Genomic DNA, 17,963 nt, shown 5'->3' on the forward strand with positions numbered 1-17,963 from the left:
TCAGGAGAGAATGCTTCTGGCACATGGCCATAGAGCCCGGAATACATACCACAACAGTGTGATCCCGGCCATGAAAGCTTTCGACAACACAACCACAGTATCCATTCAAGTTCATGTAGCGTCGTATGGAGACCTGTATTGGGGGGAGGGAGGGTGCAAATCTGGGCCCCTGGGAGTCGTAGTCCTCCCTCCCTCCCCGGGAGCAGCCGAGGACGGGCCTGGCCCACACCCCCTCACATCCCGGGCCTCTTCCTCCTCACCGCCGGGCCCCGCGCCAGCCTCCATCTCTGCGTGTCTCTGTCTCTCTCGGTCTCTCCATTCCCGGCTCCATCCGCCGCCTTCCCGCCTCACAGAGAGACACCAGGCCTGAGCTGAGGCGAGGCAGCGGTGGCGGCCATTTCCCCCCTCCGTCTTCCTCCTCCTCCTCGGCCTCCTTCCCCCTCACCCCCTCCCATTGGCTGAGCCCGTGACGCCCCTTTTGCTGAGGGGCAAAAGGAAAGGGCCTGAGGCTGTTAGGAATGGTGGGAGTTTGGGTGATTTGCAAAAGCTCTTTTTCCTAACGAAAAAAACGACGACATAACAAAAAACGGCCTCTCGCGGTTCGAAACCGCGATATCCAGACGTGTGGACAATCAATGCCGTATATTGCTTCAAAAGTAACGAAAGTAACGAATTAATAACGGGTAACGGGGAAATCGAATTATTTGAGCAAGCCTAGTTGCTACTTGTTATCATGCACATACAGAGATCTCCAATGCTCTCAGAGATCTAAGTCTAGGTTTCAACTAGAGAAGGCCACTGAATCAATTGCAGAATAGTTAAGTCAAAACAGTTTTGTAAATCCCACTGATTCAAGGTGGCATTACAACACAGGAAGCAATATTACATATACAAACCTTTATTTGTTTTAAAATGAGAGCTTATAATTTGTTCTTTGGTGCATTAAACCAGAAAAACATACGTTAAAATGTGTTTTTTAAAAAAGAATTAATCATCATTATCTTAACATCAGGGGGAATGAAGAAACAAACAAGATGCAATTTGAAGGATCAAAATTAACTTTAAAAGAAGTCTTGAAACTCACCTGGAGAAACAAATCTTTCATGTCTATTTTTTATTTCTATAGTAGTTTTGGGACTTGCTTCTCCTCTCCTCCCACAGGGAGCTTACTACCTGCCTTGAGAATCTTTTACACTTCATAGCTATAGCAGTATAACTGCAACATCCTATGGCATTTTGCCATTTGAAATGTTGAGAATTCATAATTTTCAGCTAGGCTGCTCTAGTGCCACTCATAACTACAAACCTCAGGTTCCCACAGGTTGCAGCTATGGTAGTTAAAATTGATGCATAACACAATAACCATGTTGTATAAAATGGCCCCTGGAGATTTTAATTGCATTCTTGAGCAGCTGTGTTATTATTGTTTTTTTCATGTAGACTGCAGGAAGAAGGAAGAATCACTAATTTCTACTTTTGGTGGAAATTCTCTATTCACACTTTAAATAGTCCTGAATTTGTGAGAAAGGAGAAACAACCAGGAATATTCTTCTGTTCCAGAGAAATACATGAGGAAGTGAAGATATACATAGATGCATACATTGAAATTGCTCATCCCTAAAGAAAGTAATCCAGTTTATTGAACAATTCAAACATCATTTCCTAACTTTTTACAAGGACTGAATCATAATTCAATGGTAATAATTAACATGCAGAATTTTTCACCATTTTCTCCAGTTCACACTCCACATGCAGTGTCCATTTCAAAATTCTTGGGTGCCCCTTTTTCTACAGCCTCTTCTTTCTCCACAGTTGACACTGAATTTTACCAATGTTACTCTCTATAGCTAGTCTCATAGCATGCAAAAAACCAACAGACATTTGTAACAATATATACCACATTTTCAACAATAGCCTTATAACAAATGAAGGGAAAAATCAGCAAGGTTTGAGGAAAAGAAATTACTGGACAATCATGCTGTTTCATGGAATTGAAACCATAAGCAGGAGAAGCAAAAATGAAAAACAAAAACTATTCTGGAAGTGAAAGAGCAATTTTGGCTTCTCCTTGATTAGACTAGCCAGGAAAAAGGAGTTTGGTTAGGAACCCAAAAGTCTTGTGTGCACTGGTCAAATTCTGAGGTAAAACAATTTGATTCAGTGTTATCCACTAGGGGAGGGCCCGAATCCTGTTTCAACTGTTTCTTTCATGGTTTTGTACCATTTTGTCCATTTGGAAGGGCACAACTCCATGGGAACAAAAGAAACAGTGAAACGAAAGGCAGAGGGAAACAGAAGCCATTTGGTTGGCTGATTTTTGGTGCTCGATGGCTCGTAGGCCTGACTTGCAGGGGCTGGCGCTTTGCTGCCCAAAGCCTGAAAAATCTTTGTTTATTTCAGACCTTGGTCAGAAAAGCCCATTTGTATAGGCACTCCTTTCCATAAGCAGCCGATGGAAACAGGGGCATATGAATGGAACAAATAGAAATGGTAAATAGGCACAATAGGCACAAGTCTATTATCCACAGCCCCCAACTCACCTGTTTGAATCCTAAATCAGGAACTGGTTCATCAATTTGAATAAAATTCATGGTAGCTGAATGAAGATGGAAATCCCTTACCTTGGAAAGGTGATGTCAGAACTGGTATTTTGATTGGTGACAAGGTCAACACACGGCATGGCTGGAGACTTGTTGAAGGTCCCTGAGGGGTGTCAGCATCTAACGACAACATGGCTGCTGCAAATGCAATAGTCTGGTTGTTTCCAGCTTGCTTAAGGCAACCACCTATGAAAGAACCAGGGATGATTTTGATTATTTTCATGTCAATACTGGAAATTAGTGACATGCACATAAAATCTGTCATTTTACTCCCCAGCCTGGCAATGATTTTATAAAAGTCTAATGATAGTATAGCATTAATATCTTCATTACTATGTTCACTTTTATGGTTCATGGAATACTGCTGCAATCTAAATAAAATGCATTGCCACTTTTTGCATCTTGACCATAATGCCTCAGACATTAAAGAAAAACCTGATTTTCAAAGCTAGTTGATGAAAGGTATAGTTCACCCTTTTAGTTCATTTAAGGTGAGGTGCTATCTCACAAGTCAGAACAAGTATTAATGATTTGATCATATACCTTGGAAAAATTAGGATATGTCATTTGATGCAATACACAAACCCATGACCTTTAGCACTGAGGATAGCAACTTTCAGAAGATAAGGATCTGCATATGCCTTCCTAGGACCTCAAATGATCAGACTCATCCATCACACACCTATGAAATCACTGTACCAATGTTTGGTCACTTCCATTGCAAATAAAAGGAAGAAATAAAATAAAGCTAATAGCCACACATAATCCTTGGGCTAACTTCACAGAGGCAAGGGGGCTCATGGGGCAAGAAGAAGAAGAGCTGAGCTAAGCTGTTGAACTTGCTGACCAAAAGGTTGGTGGTTCGAATCCGGGGAGCAGGGTGAGCTCCCGCTGTTAGTCCCAGCTTCTGCCAACCTAGCAGTTCAAAAACATGCAAATGTGAGTAGATCAATAGGTACCGCTCCGGAAGGAAGGTAATAGTGCTCCATGCAGTCATATAGGTCACATGACCTTGGAGGTGTCTACAATGCCGGCTCTTCAGCTTAGAAATGGAGATGAGCAACAGTCCTTGGAATTGGACACGGCTAGACTTATAATGTCAGGTGAAAACCTTTACTTTTACCTACAGTTGGCCTGCCATGAGTTCAAACTATATGAACACCACTTCATTAGATTTCATTCTAAATTTGTATATGTTTAACCTGTGAATAAGCTCCTTATTCTGTGGTCAAATGCATCTTTCTTACAATTAAAAAGATGAAATAAATCTGAAGCTACAAGAAGAATAATCAGCTACATAATTTTTAAAAATTCTGGAACAGTCAACATTTGAAAGTAGCCTATTTGTAGCTGCAGCTCAGATTCCAAAAGCCATTTTAAGTAAGTAAGCCATAAGACACTTCATACATCACATTTTTAGGTAGGCACCTAAAAATATAAAGCATAAATGTCATAAATGTGTATTTGCAAAGTCATATATTATTCAGACTTTACACTCACAAGAAGCTGTGCTTGACTGCTCTTGCTGTGGTTTGCCTCTATATGATGTATTAAATGACTCTTTGCATTCTCTTTTGAAAAGTAATAAATGAGTACCTTGACACAGAGTATCTATTTTAAAGAATAGAAAATATCCTGCTAAGTGAATCTTAAAACAAGCCAAGAGTACTGTTGCAGTGAAGACAAATCAACCTCCTCCTTCTTAGTTTTACCTCTACACAACAGACTTGGGAAGAGACCTTTAGTACTTAATCATAGCTAAGTATGTTAAACAAACAAGAAAAAGGGGTAGTAAAAATCTTAAGGAAAGTTAATTTGACAAACACCAGCTGTTGCTCTCTCTGTACTGAGCTTTGCATTCAAAAATTAAGCAATCATTAGCTTATTATGTCGTTTAGCAAATGTTTTCAATTCAGGCAGAAATCCTTTGAGCATTAGAAAGGCAGCAAGCAATTTTGCAAAGTGCCCTGCTTGATCTGAATCATGACTTTAGACATTTCAGAACAATAATTTACCTGTTAGGTTTCTTTTCAAAGATCACAAACATTTTTGCTCTCATTTCACACAGGATTTGTAAGACAATCCTTAGGTCTGACCAAGATGATGATGATGATGATGATGATGATTGTTGTTATTATTATTATTATTATTATTATTATTATTATTGCCCAGGAGCAAGCCATCAGAACAAATCCAATTAAGGCCAAGATCAAAAAATCAGCTGATGACCCAAAATGCAGACTGGCACTGCAAACCTGCAAAAGTATTGGAAAATGAGCACGCAAAGATACTGTGGGGCTTCCGAATCTAGACTGACAAAAGTTCTGGAACACAACACACCAGACATCACAGTTGTGGAAAAGAAAAAGGTTTGGATCATTGATGTTGCCATCCCAGGTGACAGTCACACTGACGAAAAACAACGGGAAAAACTCAGCCGCTATCAGGACATTAAGTTTGAACTTCAAAGACTCTGGCAGAAACCAGTGCAGGTGGTCCCGGTGGTGATTGGCACATTGGGTGCCGTGCCAAAAGATCTCAGCCGGCATTTGGAAACAATAGACATTGGCAAAATTACGATAATAATAATAATAATAATAATAATAATAATAAAACTTTATTTATACCCCGCCACCATCTCCCCAGCGGGGACTCGGGGCGGCTAACATGGGGCCATGCCCAGAGCAATACAATATAATAAAATATAAAAACAGCATATCATAGCATAATTAAAAGTAATACAATAGATAATAATAAACATCACATCAAGGAATCAAGAAACAGTAAAACAAGAGCAGGCCGCATGAACACAAAGATAAAACCCGGAGTGAGAGGGACAGAGGGGTACTCCAATGTGGACAAGGACATATGAAAGTGGGGCAGTTTAGAGGATAGATATGCCAACTGCAAAAGGCTACCCTACTGGGATCTGCGCACGTCATCCGAAAATACATCACACAGTCCTAGACACTTGGGAAGTGTTCAAATCACTTGTGATTTTGTGAAACAAAATCCAGCATATCTATCTTGTTTGCTGTGTCATATAATAATAATAATAATAATAATAATAATAATAATAATAATAATAATAAATAATTTATTTCTACCCCACCACCACCTCCCAAAAGGGACTTGGGGTGGCTTACAAAACATTCGTAATGTAACAATGCATACAGTGCAATAAAGGATGTCATAAGATTATATTCAGTACACAAATAACGGGCTAAATGCAATTGTTAGTTTCAACTATAGTGGACTCACGATCTTGGTAAGCCAACATCTATGGAAGTTCCATTAATTACATGGATTTAGGACTTCTTTCTCACTATTCCAGTATAGTTATGTTATCAAAGAGAACCGATGCATCCTGGGGTGAGTACCTTTGATATCATACTTCTTCATTCACATATTTGCACCAACTCACCATTATATGGTCCACGATCATACTTCCACACACCCTCACTATCCTATCTTCCTGAACTACTATGGTTCTTTTGTTTTATTTTTTTATTTTTAAATCATAATTGTAAAATTTCAGAGTTTTTCAAAAAGTAAAGATACTTATAAAATAAAATGAAAACAGCCAACATGGGAATGATAGGAAGGGGAGAGAGGAGGAGGATCCTAACCCATGAAATCATGTTGCTGTTGGCATGCCAGCACAGAAATGGAAAAGACATATTGTACAGGTGGCAGAAAAGCAGCAGAATGTTAAGTACTGAAGCATTTTATCCAACAATAGGCAAAGATTTGAGAATCATGAGGAAAGGCAAATTAGCAGAGAGATACATATGGTGCCATGCAATAAGGACTGTCACCAAGGTGATGATCCAGCTACAAAGCTGGTTCACCTGCCTCACCTAAGAACTGAATTATAGGCCCTTTAAAATTCCACAGAAAAGCCAACAAGGCACAACAGGTTATAGCCTCAGAAAGGATATAAAAACAGTAATAACCAGCATCTTTACGATTCTACTTTATCAAAACTTCTATATAACTATTTAGATCACATGTCAGAAATCGTGTTTTAAAAGTAAAAATATTCGAGTTAAAATACAATGGTCTAATCATAGTCAACCACGTTTTTCAAGGTTGTTTCATGAACTTATATTCTGTGCAGATAAAAATTCTCTAGTTTTAAATTTAATTTTTAATTAGAGAAATGTGCCTATCATTATCGTGAATTTTGTAGATGATAGGAATTTGTAAAGTGCAAAAGGTTTTAGGGACATGTTATAATGGAGACTGCGCTGCTAATACAGGCCAAGCCACCCACTGTCAAGGGTAGAAGACATTTTAATACCAGCATCATTCACATATGTTACATTCTTTGTAGCAAGATTTAGTATTCCTTCCCCAAGCCAAGAATGAATGACAACTTTATTGAAGGAAATAGAAAGGAACACCTGGTGCTCCACAGAAGGCATCAGTTAAATCAGTTTGTTTTACTTGATTAGCTCTAGCCTTGGCAGGAGACAAAATCTTCCAACAATTTGGGCTTCGTATTTCATCCATGTCTTCATTCTCCTGAATTTAGAAGCAACTTTATGGAACATGATATGTACTATTTATATTATTTCATCTACAGACATATATAAATGCTCTAGAGTCATTGGGTACCGCTGCAGTATATATCTTATTTCATCACACAATAGTTACACTTTTCCCCTTTTTCCTCAAAAAAAAAAAGGGGGGGCAACTATTATTCAAGGAAATGGGGTGCCCTTTTTTGTACCAAAATAGTATTAAACTGATGTTGAAAATTACCCACCCATCCATCCGCTCATGCACCCATCCATCTGCTTAGCTGGCTACCCAGTAATCCACTCACCCACCCCTTTCATGCACTCACTTGCACACCCATCCATCTGTCCAACAACCCCCTTTCAGGAACGGTGAGTGAATAAGTGCATGGGTGGGTGAGTGAGTAAGTGATGTGGTGGGTCAGTAGGTGGATGGATGAGCAATCAAATGGAGATGGAGATGAGAGATGGTGGCAGTTGTAATCCCAAACATCTAGAGGGCCATATGTTCCTCATCCATGATGCAGGAGATACTAACCTAGGCAGACTATTACATTAACATAACAAAGAAATTTCTTAAGGTATGATGAAATCCTGCTGGTAATTGATATTAAACACAGAATACGCATGTGAATCAAAAGTGTCCCTGAATGATAGTGGAAGTGTAAAGAAATACATCTAACAGCTGAGATGCATGAACATATAGTTGACACTCCATATCCACAGGTTCTGAATCTATGGATGGCTCAAATACACACACATGGCTCAAACACACACACACACACTTCTTTGAGTTGTTTGCCATTTTATATAAAGGACACCACTGTGCTATGCCATTTTATGCAATGGGATTTGAATGTCTATGGATTTTGGTATTCAAGGAGGGTCCTGGCACCAAAGCTAATGGGTAATAAGAGACAAAATTGTACATATTCAATAGAGAGTAAATTCCTGTTTTGGGTGCATCTCAAACAATACTGACATGCAAATTATCATTGATGTCTAAGGATGAGTCAGATCTTCTGTCTGGATTTTCATTCACTGTCTCAGACTGACTGATTGCAAAACAGAGTGAAAGCTGCCAGCCCTGGCTGGATTTACATCTACAGTTAATGGTTGTCAGGATTATACATTTTGTTGTTCTGCAACATGAGTACTACCATATGGCAACAGTGCCATATGGATATTGATCGCTGTTGCTATTCCTCTGTCACAGCAACTTGCTGGCAGCTGCCAAGAGTCTCAAAGGCTTTCACAAATATGAAAGCCAAAACATTTGGAAAAGTAGAAGCCTAGGAAATTTGAGTAAGGAGTCAGTAAAAAAAAAAAATCGTAAGTGAGACAAAAATTCTATTTGTATAGGTGCCCCATTTTCGGAAATGGGGACAAATACAAAATTGATACAAAATGAATGAAACTAAACAAAATAAACAGCAATTCCATACAAATGCACACCACTAATCTCCACTGTAATATAAGATGTAGCAGTTCCTTTCTAGAGATGGAAAAAATATTTGAAATTTTGAAAAATATTTGGAAAAGATTTTCCCTCTTGTAAGGGGAATCCCAGACTAAGGAAAATCTTCTTAGTGTGTAAGGTTCCTTGCTATCAGTCACACTTTATGCCATTTGTACCATATGAGTCCTATTCCAGCCATACTGCCATCATGCCTGTTTTTAATGTTTTATATATTACACCTTTCGTTGTAGAATCACTCAATGGAGCGATCTGCAATTGCTCTTACTAGATATTATATTGTTTTAAAATGTTGGAATTTTAAACATGTTTGTTGATTGCTGTTATATTGGTTTCTTGTATTTTATATTATGTATATGTATTGAATGTGTTTATAATGTGTAAACCACTCGGAGTCCTTATCGGAGATTGAGCGGTATATAAATAAAGTTTTGTTGTCGTCGTCATTATTCTCTGCAAAATATGCACACGTTTTCTGCACTGCTTGTTTCCTGTACAGAAATTATGTTTTCTGCACACACACACACACACACACACAACTTCTAATGTGTGAATTTGCCAACCTGCAAATTCTCTTTGTGCAATTACTGAAGTTTTTTTGCAGTTGCAACAGCAGGAAAAAAACTCTAAAGTTACTTGCTTCTTTCAAGAACAAAATGAGTACAGAATAACTCTCCTACTAACAATATACAATTTTCATGAGGGACTCTCCTGATCACCAACCTCAAATCCATATGACCAGAATCAACACATGACATTTGCTGCCTCATGGCCCTATCATCTGTGAAATCCTGCAGCTCTTGCAATCTCCAAATCTGACAAAGTAGTGCTGAAAATACTGAAGATTACATTGTTAACTAGAATTTCAGAAATAAAAATAAGAAGGGGGTTAGCTTTTGCAGCCTAAAAAAAAATCAAATTAATAAACTGTCTCAAGTAGAGAGCAGGACCCAAAAGCATGTGCAAATGGCTCAAGACAACAATGAAAAAAGTCAGAGATGCTATGCAATATACAATTTTATAATCAACCTAGTCTGTCATTTTACAGTTTTGGATTTCCTGTGTGTAGCTATGGTCTCAGCCAAGCTTTCCCTACTTCAAATGCAGTTGTGAGGAGGGATTCAGAAGCCATTGCTTTCCCTTTGCAAAATCATATGCTGTTTCAACCTTATAAAGTTAAGCTTAACTTTGGTTAATTTGGGGATTATGACAGCATGAAGTTGGTTCATTTCACTATGTAACAGAGTAAATGAATCCCAATTCAGGGACTGCAATAAACTATGGTTACTATAAAATGGAAGATGAAATATCAAATCATTCCATTGCTGCCACACTGGGGGAGAAGGGAGTGTCCAACAGTTATTCTGGGTTGTTCTCATGACACCAATCCATTTTAGCATTGTATCCAAACCTGACTGCCACTGGGACTTTCAAATTGCAAGCTTTTAACTCCACCAGTTTTCAATATGAGTTTTTACTTCTGTGTAGTCATTTAAGCAACTCTAAACCTTTACAGCTAGAAACTGTTCTAAGAAAACTTTGAGACAGTTCTCTTGTGGCTTCAACTATAGTATACATATTTATTTTGATTTCTACTTGTTCTTCCATGCCTGCTCTCAGCCTGACCTAATCTTTTCTCCAGCTTCTAAGATCAATGGTTTCTGTACGTATGTGGCAGACACTGAATAAACAGGAAGAAGGCTTTTATTGCTACTGAAATGGAAGCAGCTGTCACTCAGTACAAATACCTTACAAATAATACCTTATTTCAAGAAGTCATATAAAAATAATAACATGGCCTTTTATTTTTGCTGTGACCACAAATTTTAACAGGATGTTGATATCTCTTAGGAAAGAGCTACTCTTTGTAAAACTTTTCATTCAGAAGAAGGATCATAAAACTATCAGTACTTCCCAGATTGAAAATGAATGGATGTTGGTCAAATGACCTTAGTAAGAGAAGACCCAATTGGGTTTAGACTTTGGGCTGTACAGATAACAATACTGAAACCACAGAACACAGTTTAAGGAATGGTGTTTTTGATCTAATTGGATCGAACACACTGTGAGGGAACATTGTAGGTACTTCATCCTTACCCAGTAGTGTAGATTTATAGCAGAGACAGTATTAGATTATTAAAATGGAGACCAACATCCAAACTCTCACTCAATCAGAAAGTTTGCTCGAATTAGTTCTTAAACTAATTTATCTCATATAATATTTTCTTTAGTGATTTCCTTTTCAGAGGAAGCACGTCCCATCTGAGGATGTAAATTTGACTAATTTCAATTTCAAGACTAAAACTATTTCAAGCTTTTCCCTGTTTGTCAACTTCACACGAGTTTTTATGTTAAGTTTTGATAATATTTTGTATTTGATGACTTCTTAAAAATGGTAATACAATGGTAGGCAAATTATTGCACACATAATTATGGAATGTTTGTTCCAGTTGCAAAAAGCTATGCCTTGTTTTCAAAACAGTTTTCCAAGTTGTGATGAAAAGCCAAATTATGAAGCTCCTGTTCTGGATGTACTCACTTGGCATTTTCCTCCTTGCTTTTTGGTTTTGATTTTAAAAATACTTTGTGCTTTTATATTTTACAGCATTCAGTTCCTTACAGCAATCTGCCCTGAAGCTATTTGTGAAAAGTGGCAAACAGGCAATTATGAATAAATTAATATGTTACAATATCTCAAAAAACTATGTTGTGCATTGGTATAATTTATTTATAGTCACATTTTCTTTACAGAGTCAGCATGGCAAAGAGGTTTGAGCATTGGACAACAATGCACAAGATCAGAGTTTGAATGTGGACTTGATTATGAAGCCTACTGAGTGCACTTCTAGACAATGCCAAAATCCATATTTTATAACAGAGGCAAAAAATCCCAGGACCTGACAGCAGGTCCACACACAGATCTGTCAGTTCCAGGAAATGGTCCTTGGCCATCCTCACATCTTCCTTTGAATCAGATCAAGATGAAAGGTAGACAAGGGACATCAGGTAGAAGTTTTTTTTAAAAAAGAAATCACTAGGTTATGTGCTGGATTTCATATGAGCACATGCAAATATCTAAATTTAAACACAAGCAGATGTGCATGTGCACATATTAGGTCAAGTGCATAACAGAGTGATTTTTTTTAAAACAAAATCTTCAGCTGGATCTTTTTCCTCACCAAATTGTTAATTCAAGCTCTCTTTAGTATTATAAAGTTTAAAAGAAATAGTTTCAGAGAGTTCTAATAGCTTTCCCATTCTGCTTCCCTTGAGCCACCTGTGTGTCAGTGACTCCATTTTGTGACAGCACGATCAGCTGATCAACTGTTTCAGACTTTTGCAATGTGCCAGTCCACAAAGGGAAGGAAAGTATGCGTTTTGCACGACTGCAGGGATATACAGTCATGCGAAGGTGCATATTTTTGGGTGGCCATATGCCAGCAAAATATGGAAAACACAAGAATGGCTATCAGATTGGAAAAAATCAATTTATATCCCCATAACAAAAAGGGAAACGCTAAAGAATGATCAAACTTCCATACAGTGGCACTTATTTCCCATGCCAGTAAAGTAATGCTCAAGATCCTGCAAGGCAGACTCCAGCAATACATGGAGCGAGAGTTACTAGATGTTCAAGCTGGGTTTAGAAAAGGCAGAGGAACTAGAGACCAAATTGCCAATATCCGCTGGATAATGGAGGAAGCTAGGGAGCCTCAGAAAAAACATCTATTTCTTCGTTATTGACTATTCTAAAGCCTTTGACTGTGTGGAGCATAATAAATTGTGGCAAGTTCTTGGTGGTATGGGGATTCCAAGTCACCTTGTCTGTCTCCTGAGAAATCTGTATAAAGACCAAGTAACCACAGTAAGAACAGACTGATTCAAGATTGGGAAAGGAGTATGGCAGGGCTGTGTACTTTCACCCTACCTATTCAACCTGTAAACAGAACACATCATGCGACAAACACAGCACTTGACAAATCCAAGGCTGGAGTTAAAATTGCCAGAAGAAACATTAACAACCTTAGATATGCAGATGATACCACTCTGATGGCTGAAAGTGAGGAGGAGCTGAGGAGCCTTATCACCAAGGTGAAAGAAGAAAGGGCAAAAGCTGGGTTGCAGTTAAACATCAAGAAAACCAAGATTATGGCAACCAGACTGATTGATAACTGGCAAACAGAGGGAGAAAACGTAGAGGCAGTGGCAGACTTTATATTTCTAGGCGCGAAGATCACTGCAGATGCAGACTGCAGCCAGGAAATCAGAAGACATTTACTTCTTGGGAGGAGAGCAATGGCCAACCTTGATAAAATAGTGAAGAGCAGGGACATCACACTGGCAATGAAGGTCCACATAGTTAAAGCAATGATATTCCCCATAGTAACCTATGGATGTGAGAGCTGGACCATAAGGAAGGCTGAGCAAAGGAAAACAGATGCTTTTGAACTTGGTGCTGGAGGAAAATCCTGAGAGTGTCTTGGACTGCAAGAAGATCCAACCAGTCCATCCTCCAGGAAATAATGCCCGGCTACTCACTGGAGGGAAGGGTATTAGAGGCAAAGATGAAGTATTTTAGCCACATCATGAGAAGACAGGAAAGCTTGGAACAGATCACAATGCTGGGGGAAAAGGAAGGAAAAAGGAAGAGAGGCTGACCAAGGGCGAGATGGATGGATGGTATCCTTGAAGTGACTGGCTTGACTTTGAAGGAACTGGGGGCAGCGACGGCCGACAGGGAGCTCTGGCATAGACTGGTCCATGGGGTCACGAAGAGTTGGAGACGACTGAACAAATAAAGAAAAAGAACACAATGGTTTGAAAACAAAGTGTGACCTCAATGCAAGGCTGATGAGTTCAATTCCACTTTTCTTTGTTGCTATTTTGTGTCTTCAAGTTGACTACAACAGTGCTAACAATCATAGGGTTTCCATGGTACCAATACGTTTGCCATTGTGTATCTCTTAGTGTGACTTGTCCAGGGCCACTCAGTGGCCATTCTATGGCCAAGCAAAAAGTCTAACCTCTCTAGCTACTAAAAAATTATACAAAAGCACTGGTGCTGTAACATTCAGTGTACAATAATACCACGAGTTCTTGAAACCCCACACAATCTATTTAGGGGTCGTCACCCCTTGCGCAACCTTGTAAATAATCTAGTTCTTCAAAGACTTTTTATGTAATCTCTTCTGAGCTTCTTCTGAGCATTCAAATTTCTTCTGGCTCCCTGCCATGTTACTACTTACTGTACTCTGACTTTAAAATAAATGAGATTTAGACAACCATAATAAACTTGCTCTGCTTTCAAGGAGGAAATGAGTACCGCTAACTATAGTTGAAACATAAAGTTAAATATAGTAACTTTCCTTGAAAATAAGAAAGTACTTCAAGGAAATCAGAAGGCTGTATGCAATCTGTTTGAATGTCAGACTGACCTTGCCAATACTCCAAATGGTTTTTAAGTAAAACATCCTCCCGGAACAGATAAAAAGGAACATCTAACTCATCATTCTATAACTTGGTTCCATTTGACACATCCAATTTATCAAGTGAAGTAAATAAAATTATGATGTTGTATAATAAAGGTCTGAATCATATCATTCTTTATGTAAAGCTATAGATATGGCATGGAGTAGGCAAAAAGTACATTATAATTTATGGGTCAGAAAATAAGGAGTGGGTTTTCTATTTAGATAAAGAAGAAAATTATAAACACATCCATGTTGTTTTCTGCAATCTGCTATTATCTGGCAGACTATCACAAACCATTATTCTTCTTTAAAGAAAACAAAACATTCTGCCTCCAGGTATTTGAATGCGTAAAGATGTGGGGATTTGCCAACCGCCAATGCTTCGTAGTAAATAATATGCAGGATTCCCCCCCCCCCCCCCCTCCAGTTCATTCAGCTGCCACTCCATTTGAAAGAAGTGCTAATATGTTGTGGAAAATGAAAACCCTTACTTGAATATTCCAAGATTTTCAACATACAGCCATGTATACATTTGTACTATCAGTTAGCACAAAAATGTGCTAAAATGCTGTAGAGTGACATTTCCTGGGTTTTCTTATCTTTTTCATGATCTACATTCAAGTAAAAAGAGTTCACAAATCTCAGAACAGTTGCTACAGAAGAACAAATTTAAAGAAACATAATGTGTCAATAGTTCTTTGCTGAATGTGCTGCCCTATACCCGAGATTGCCAGGATAAAGTTCAAGCAACTGCCAGTACTCTAATTCAGCCAACCTATTCATCCACAGCTCTGTAATCCATCTTCTTTTGGTTATTGTATAACTTACTGATACCCATTACAATGGCAGCTGTACTCCAGAAGCTGTACATCATTACAAATGACCTCTGAGAGATATTTTGAACCTTTGGGGGACTGCATGTCTATGGCCCTCCATCTTTCACTCATGGTCAATTTCCAGAGAACACCGCACTGCATACTGAATTGGTCTCTAAAGGTCTTCCAGAAGAAACAGCAATATAAATGCAAACACAGGAATGGAAAGAATGTTTGAAAGCATTTGGAAAACATTCCAAAACAGAGAATCATAGAATCATAAAATTATACTCTTGAAAGAAACCACAAGGGCCATCCAGTCCAATGCCCTGGCATGCTACAATATAGATTTTTATTTTGAGTTTTGGGAAACTCTGAAAATGCAGTAATAGTTTCCAAACTGTGACCCATCTTTGAAAGCTTTAAAGCTTTGGGGGCTGTCTTGCTGCATGGATGAAAATTGTAAAATAATTCCTTCTTGCCTTCAAGAGCATAATTGATGAAGATGGTATTATTGTGTGAAAGCAAAATTAAAATTAAAGAACAGATTCAGTGTATACTGCTTTTAATGTATATTAATGACATCTGAGTTTCTGGCTGTCTTTCCTAGGATTCCTTCCATTCAGTTTTATTATATTACTCAAGAGCACTCACACCAGGGAATGTTAATAGAGTAACAAATTTAATAGTCTTAAAAGATCTCAAAAGATGACCATTTTGGCAGATGTGACTTTGGAAATAAAAATTTCAACATGCTTATCTAAGGTCTACATATATTTTGTGAGTTTCTTTAGCCTCTGCTGCTCAAAATCTTTTCTTCATTCCTATTTTTTTCTATGTCCACCATAATGTGAAAGTTGCCCTGTAAAAATATGTCTGTTAAATCATTCAGAATGTCTCTGCACACAAGACTCAACCATTGTTGCAGTGAGACTGCAGGACTTCCATTAAAAGTTAGGCAAAACCTGGAAGAAAGGGGCAGTGCTCTTTAACTCTCCTAATCTGCTATTCATATGCAGACAAGAGCCTGGATAGTACATATATTGCATTACTTCATTTACAGTCCCTCATCTAGGAGTACATGGAAAGATGTCCACTTTTGTCAAAAGGAGCTTAACTTCCAGACTGTTACTATGTGACTGTGATTCCTGGAAGACTGCATGTTAGTCTTGAAAATCAGTAGTACATCAAGATGACCAACATTCAAAAGCTATCATCCTGGAGAAAGTATCACAAGGAACATTTGTCAGAAGCAGAAATCTTTTCTCAGGCCTTTGACAAACCCCATAGGAACATATCATAGAATATCTCGCTTGGCCTCTCTCAGTTCCCTTGATTTTTCTGCAATATTTATCTGTACAAACTCAGAATTTCTGCTTCACAGACCAGAAAAAACATGTTGGGGTGTGTGATGGTGGGCAGGGGTGATGAGGACAAGTTTCCATGGGATCAAAGCCTCTCCCAGCACCAAACCAAGTGTCTCCAATATCAGGACACATGAGGATTAGGATCCAAACTCAGGAATATTTAAACCAGGGATAGGGAACAACCAACCCAGTTCACTGGGTCACCATCTGTCTCCTAAAATGTATCTGCTGTTGGATAAATGAGATATAAGAGGTGATTTAGAACTTAGAAACCAGTTATTTGGTTTCTTTAGCCTGGGAATCTGGAAATGCATGATGTTTTCCAGTCCAGAAAATTACTGTAGCCTTAGAAGCTGTGGCTTTCTCCTGAATATGCAGAATATTGTTAAGCTTGTTTCACATGCCTGAAGGTTTCTGTATTGGAGTTCATGCCTGAGTATCGTATATACAGCTGAGATGTGCACTGTATGCCTGATGGAAAAGAGTCCGCATTAGTAAGAATTACATTCTGCCCAATCCATGACTGCAATGTAGACCCTTACCAGGGCAGATAGTTGATCCACTGCCACAGAGATAGCAAGCACATTGTGAACCTGAGTAGCATTATTCCCATACTGCTGTAAATTAAATGGGAGCTATGGCAATGTTGAATTGGGGCTCAAAACTGGCAGATTGCGCATCCAGTTTAGAACAGCTTTAGGAGTAGTGGTGATATGATCTAGAGTAGATTTGCTACCCCTATGGCAGAGGTGACCCCAGCTGACCCCAACCAAACTGGAACTTGGCCCTAAGGCTGAAAATGTTTTGCCACCTCTGATTTAGACCAACCATATTTAAACTGGAGCCCCGGTGGCGAAGTGCGTTAAAGTGCTAAGCTGCTGAACTTACAGACCAAAAGGTCCCAGGTTCAAACTCCTGTAGCAGCGTGAGCAGCCGCTGTTAGCTCCAGCTCCTGCCAACCTAGCAGTTCGAAAACATGGCAATGTGAGTAGATCAATAGGTACCGCTCCGGCGGGAAGGTAACGGTGCTCCATGCAGTCATGCCGGCCACATGACCTTGGAGGTGTCTACGGACAACGCCGGCTCTTCGGCTTAGAAATGGAGATGAGCACCAACCCCCAGAGTCAGACATGACTGGACTTAACGTCAGGGAAAACCTTTACCTTTTAATATTTAAACCAGCCCTTTCAAAAAGGGAAAAAATGGTGAAGAAATGTGATGAATAATTATTTTCTTCTCACTTGCATCCTGATGGCAAAAGTCCAGTAAGACTTATTAGAAATGTCATGATATCTGAGTACTTCATCCTTATGATTCATTTGCCATAGGAGTGTTCTCTCATTTATACTGTATATTAAATTAATATCTCCTCCTGTTTGGCTCTTTTGGGGCTTTTTAAAAAAGGCATACAAAGTCAGCCCCATCTATTATTACAAGAAGATAAACACAAGGAACAAAATGCTACAAATGCAATAATAAATATCAGCATAGTATTTTTGTAATATCATCTGGGCATTAACTGGAATGGCCACTGCTGATGGATGCTCACTGAGATATAGATCACAACTCTTTTATCTCCACACACACACACACACACACACACACACACACACACACACACACTTTTTAGCCATCCATCAGTGTGCTAGTATGTAGCTTGTACAATCCACAGTGGAAGATCCAACAGCATAATAACTGATCAATACTGAA

The 17,963-nt window shown here is 38.8% G+C and overlaps 1 protein-coding gene across 1 annotated transcript in view; it reads right to left on the reverse strand.

Annotated features, from left to right (window-relative positions):
* The window catches only part of tcerg1l (transcription elongation regulator 1 like), a 207,090-nt gene that overhangs the window by 169,505 nt on the left and 19,622 nt on the right, over positions 1-17,963 (reverse strand). The window contains 1 exon segment of the mRNA XM_003218553.4: positions 2,622-2,786. Within this exon segment, the coding sequence (XP_003218601.1) occupies positions 2,622-2,786 (165 nt within the window).

This window comes from Anolis carolinensis, chromosome 3, assembly GCF_035594765.1.
Source record: "Anolis carolinensis isolate JA03-04 chromosome 3, rAnoCar3.1.pri, whole genome shotgun sequence".
Taxonomy (NCBI): Eukaryota; Metazoa; Chordata; class Lepidosauria; order Squamata; family Dactyloidae; genus Anolis; species Anolis carolinensis.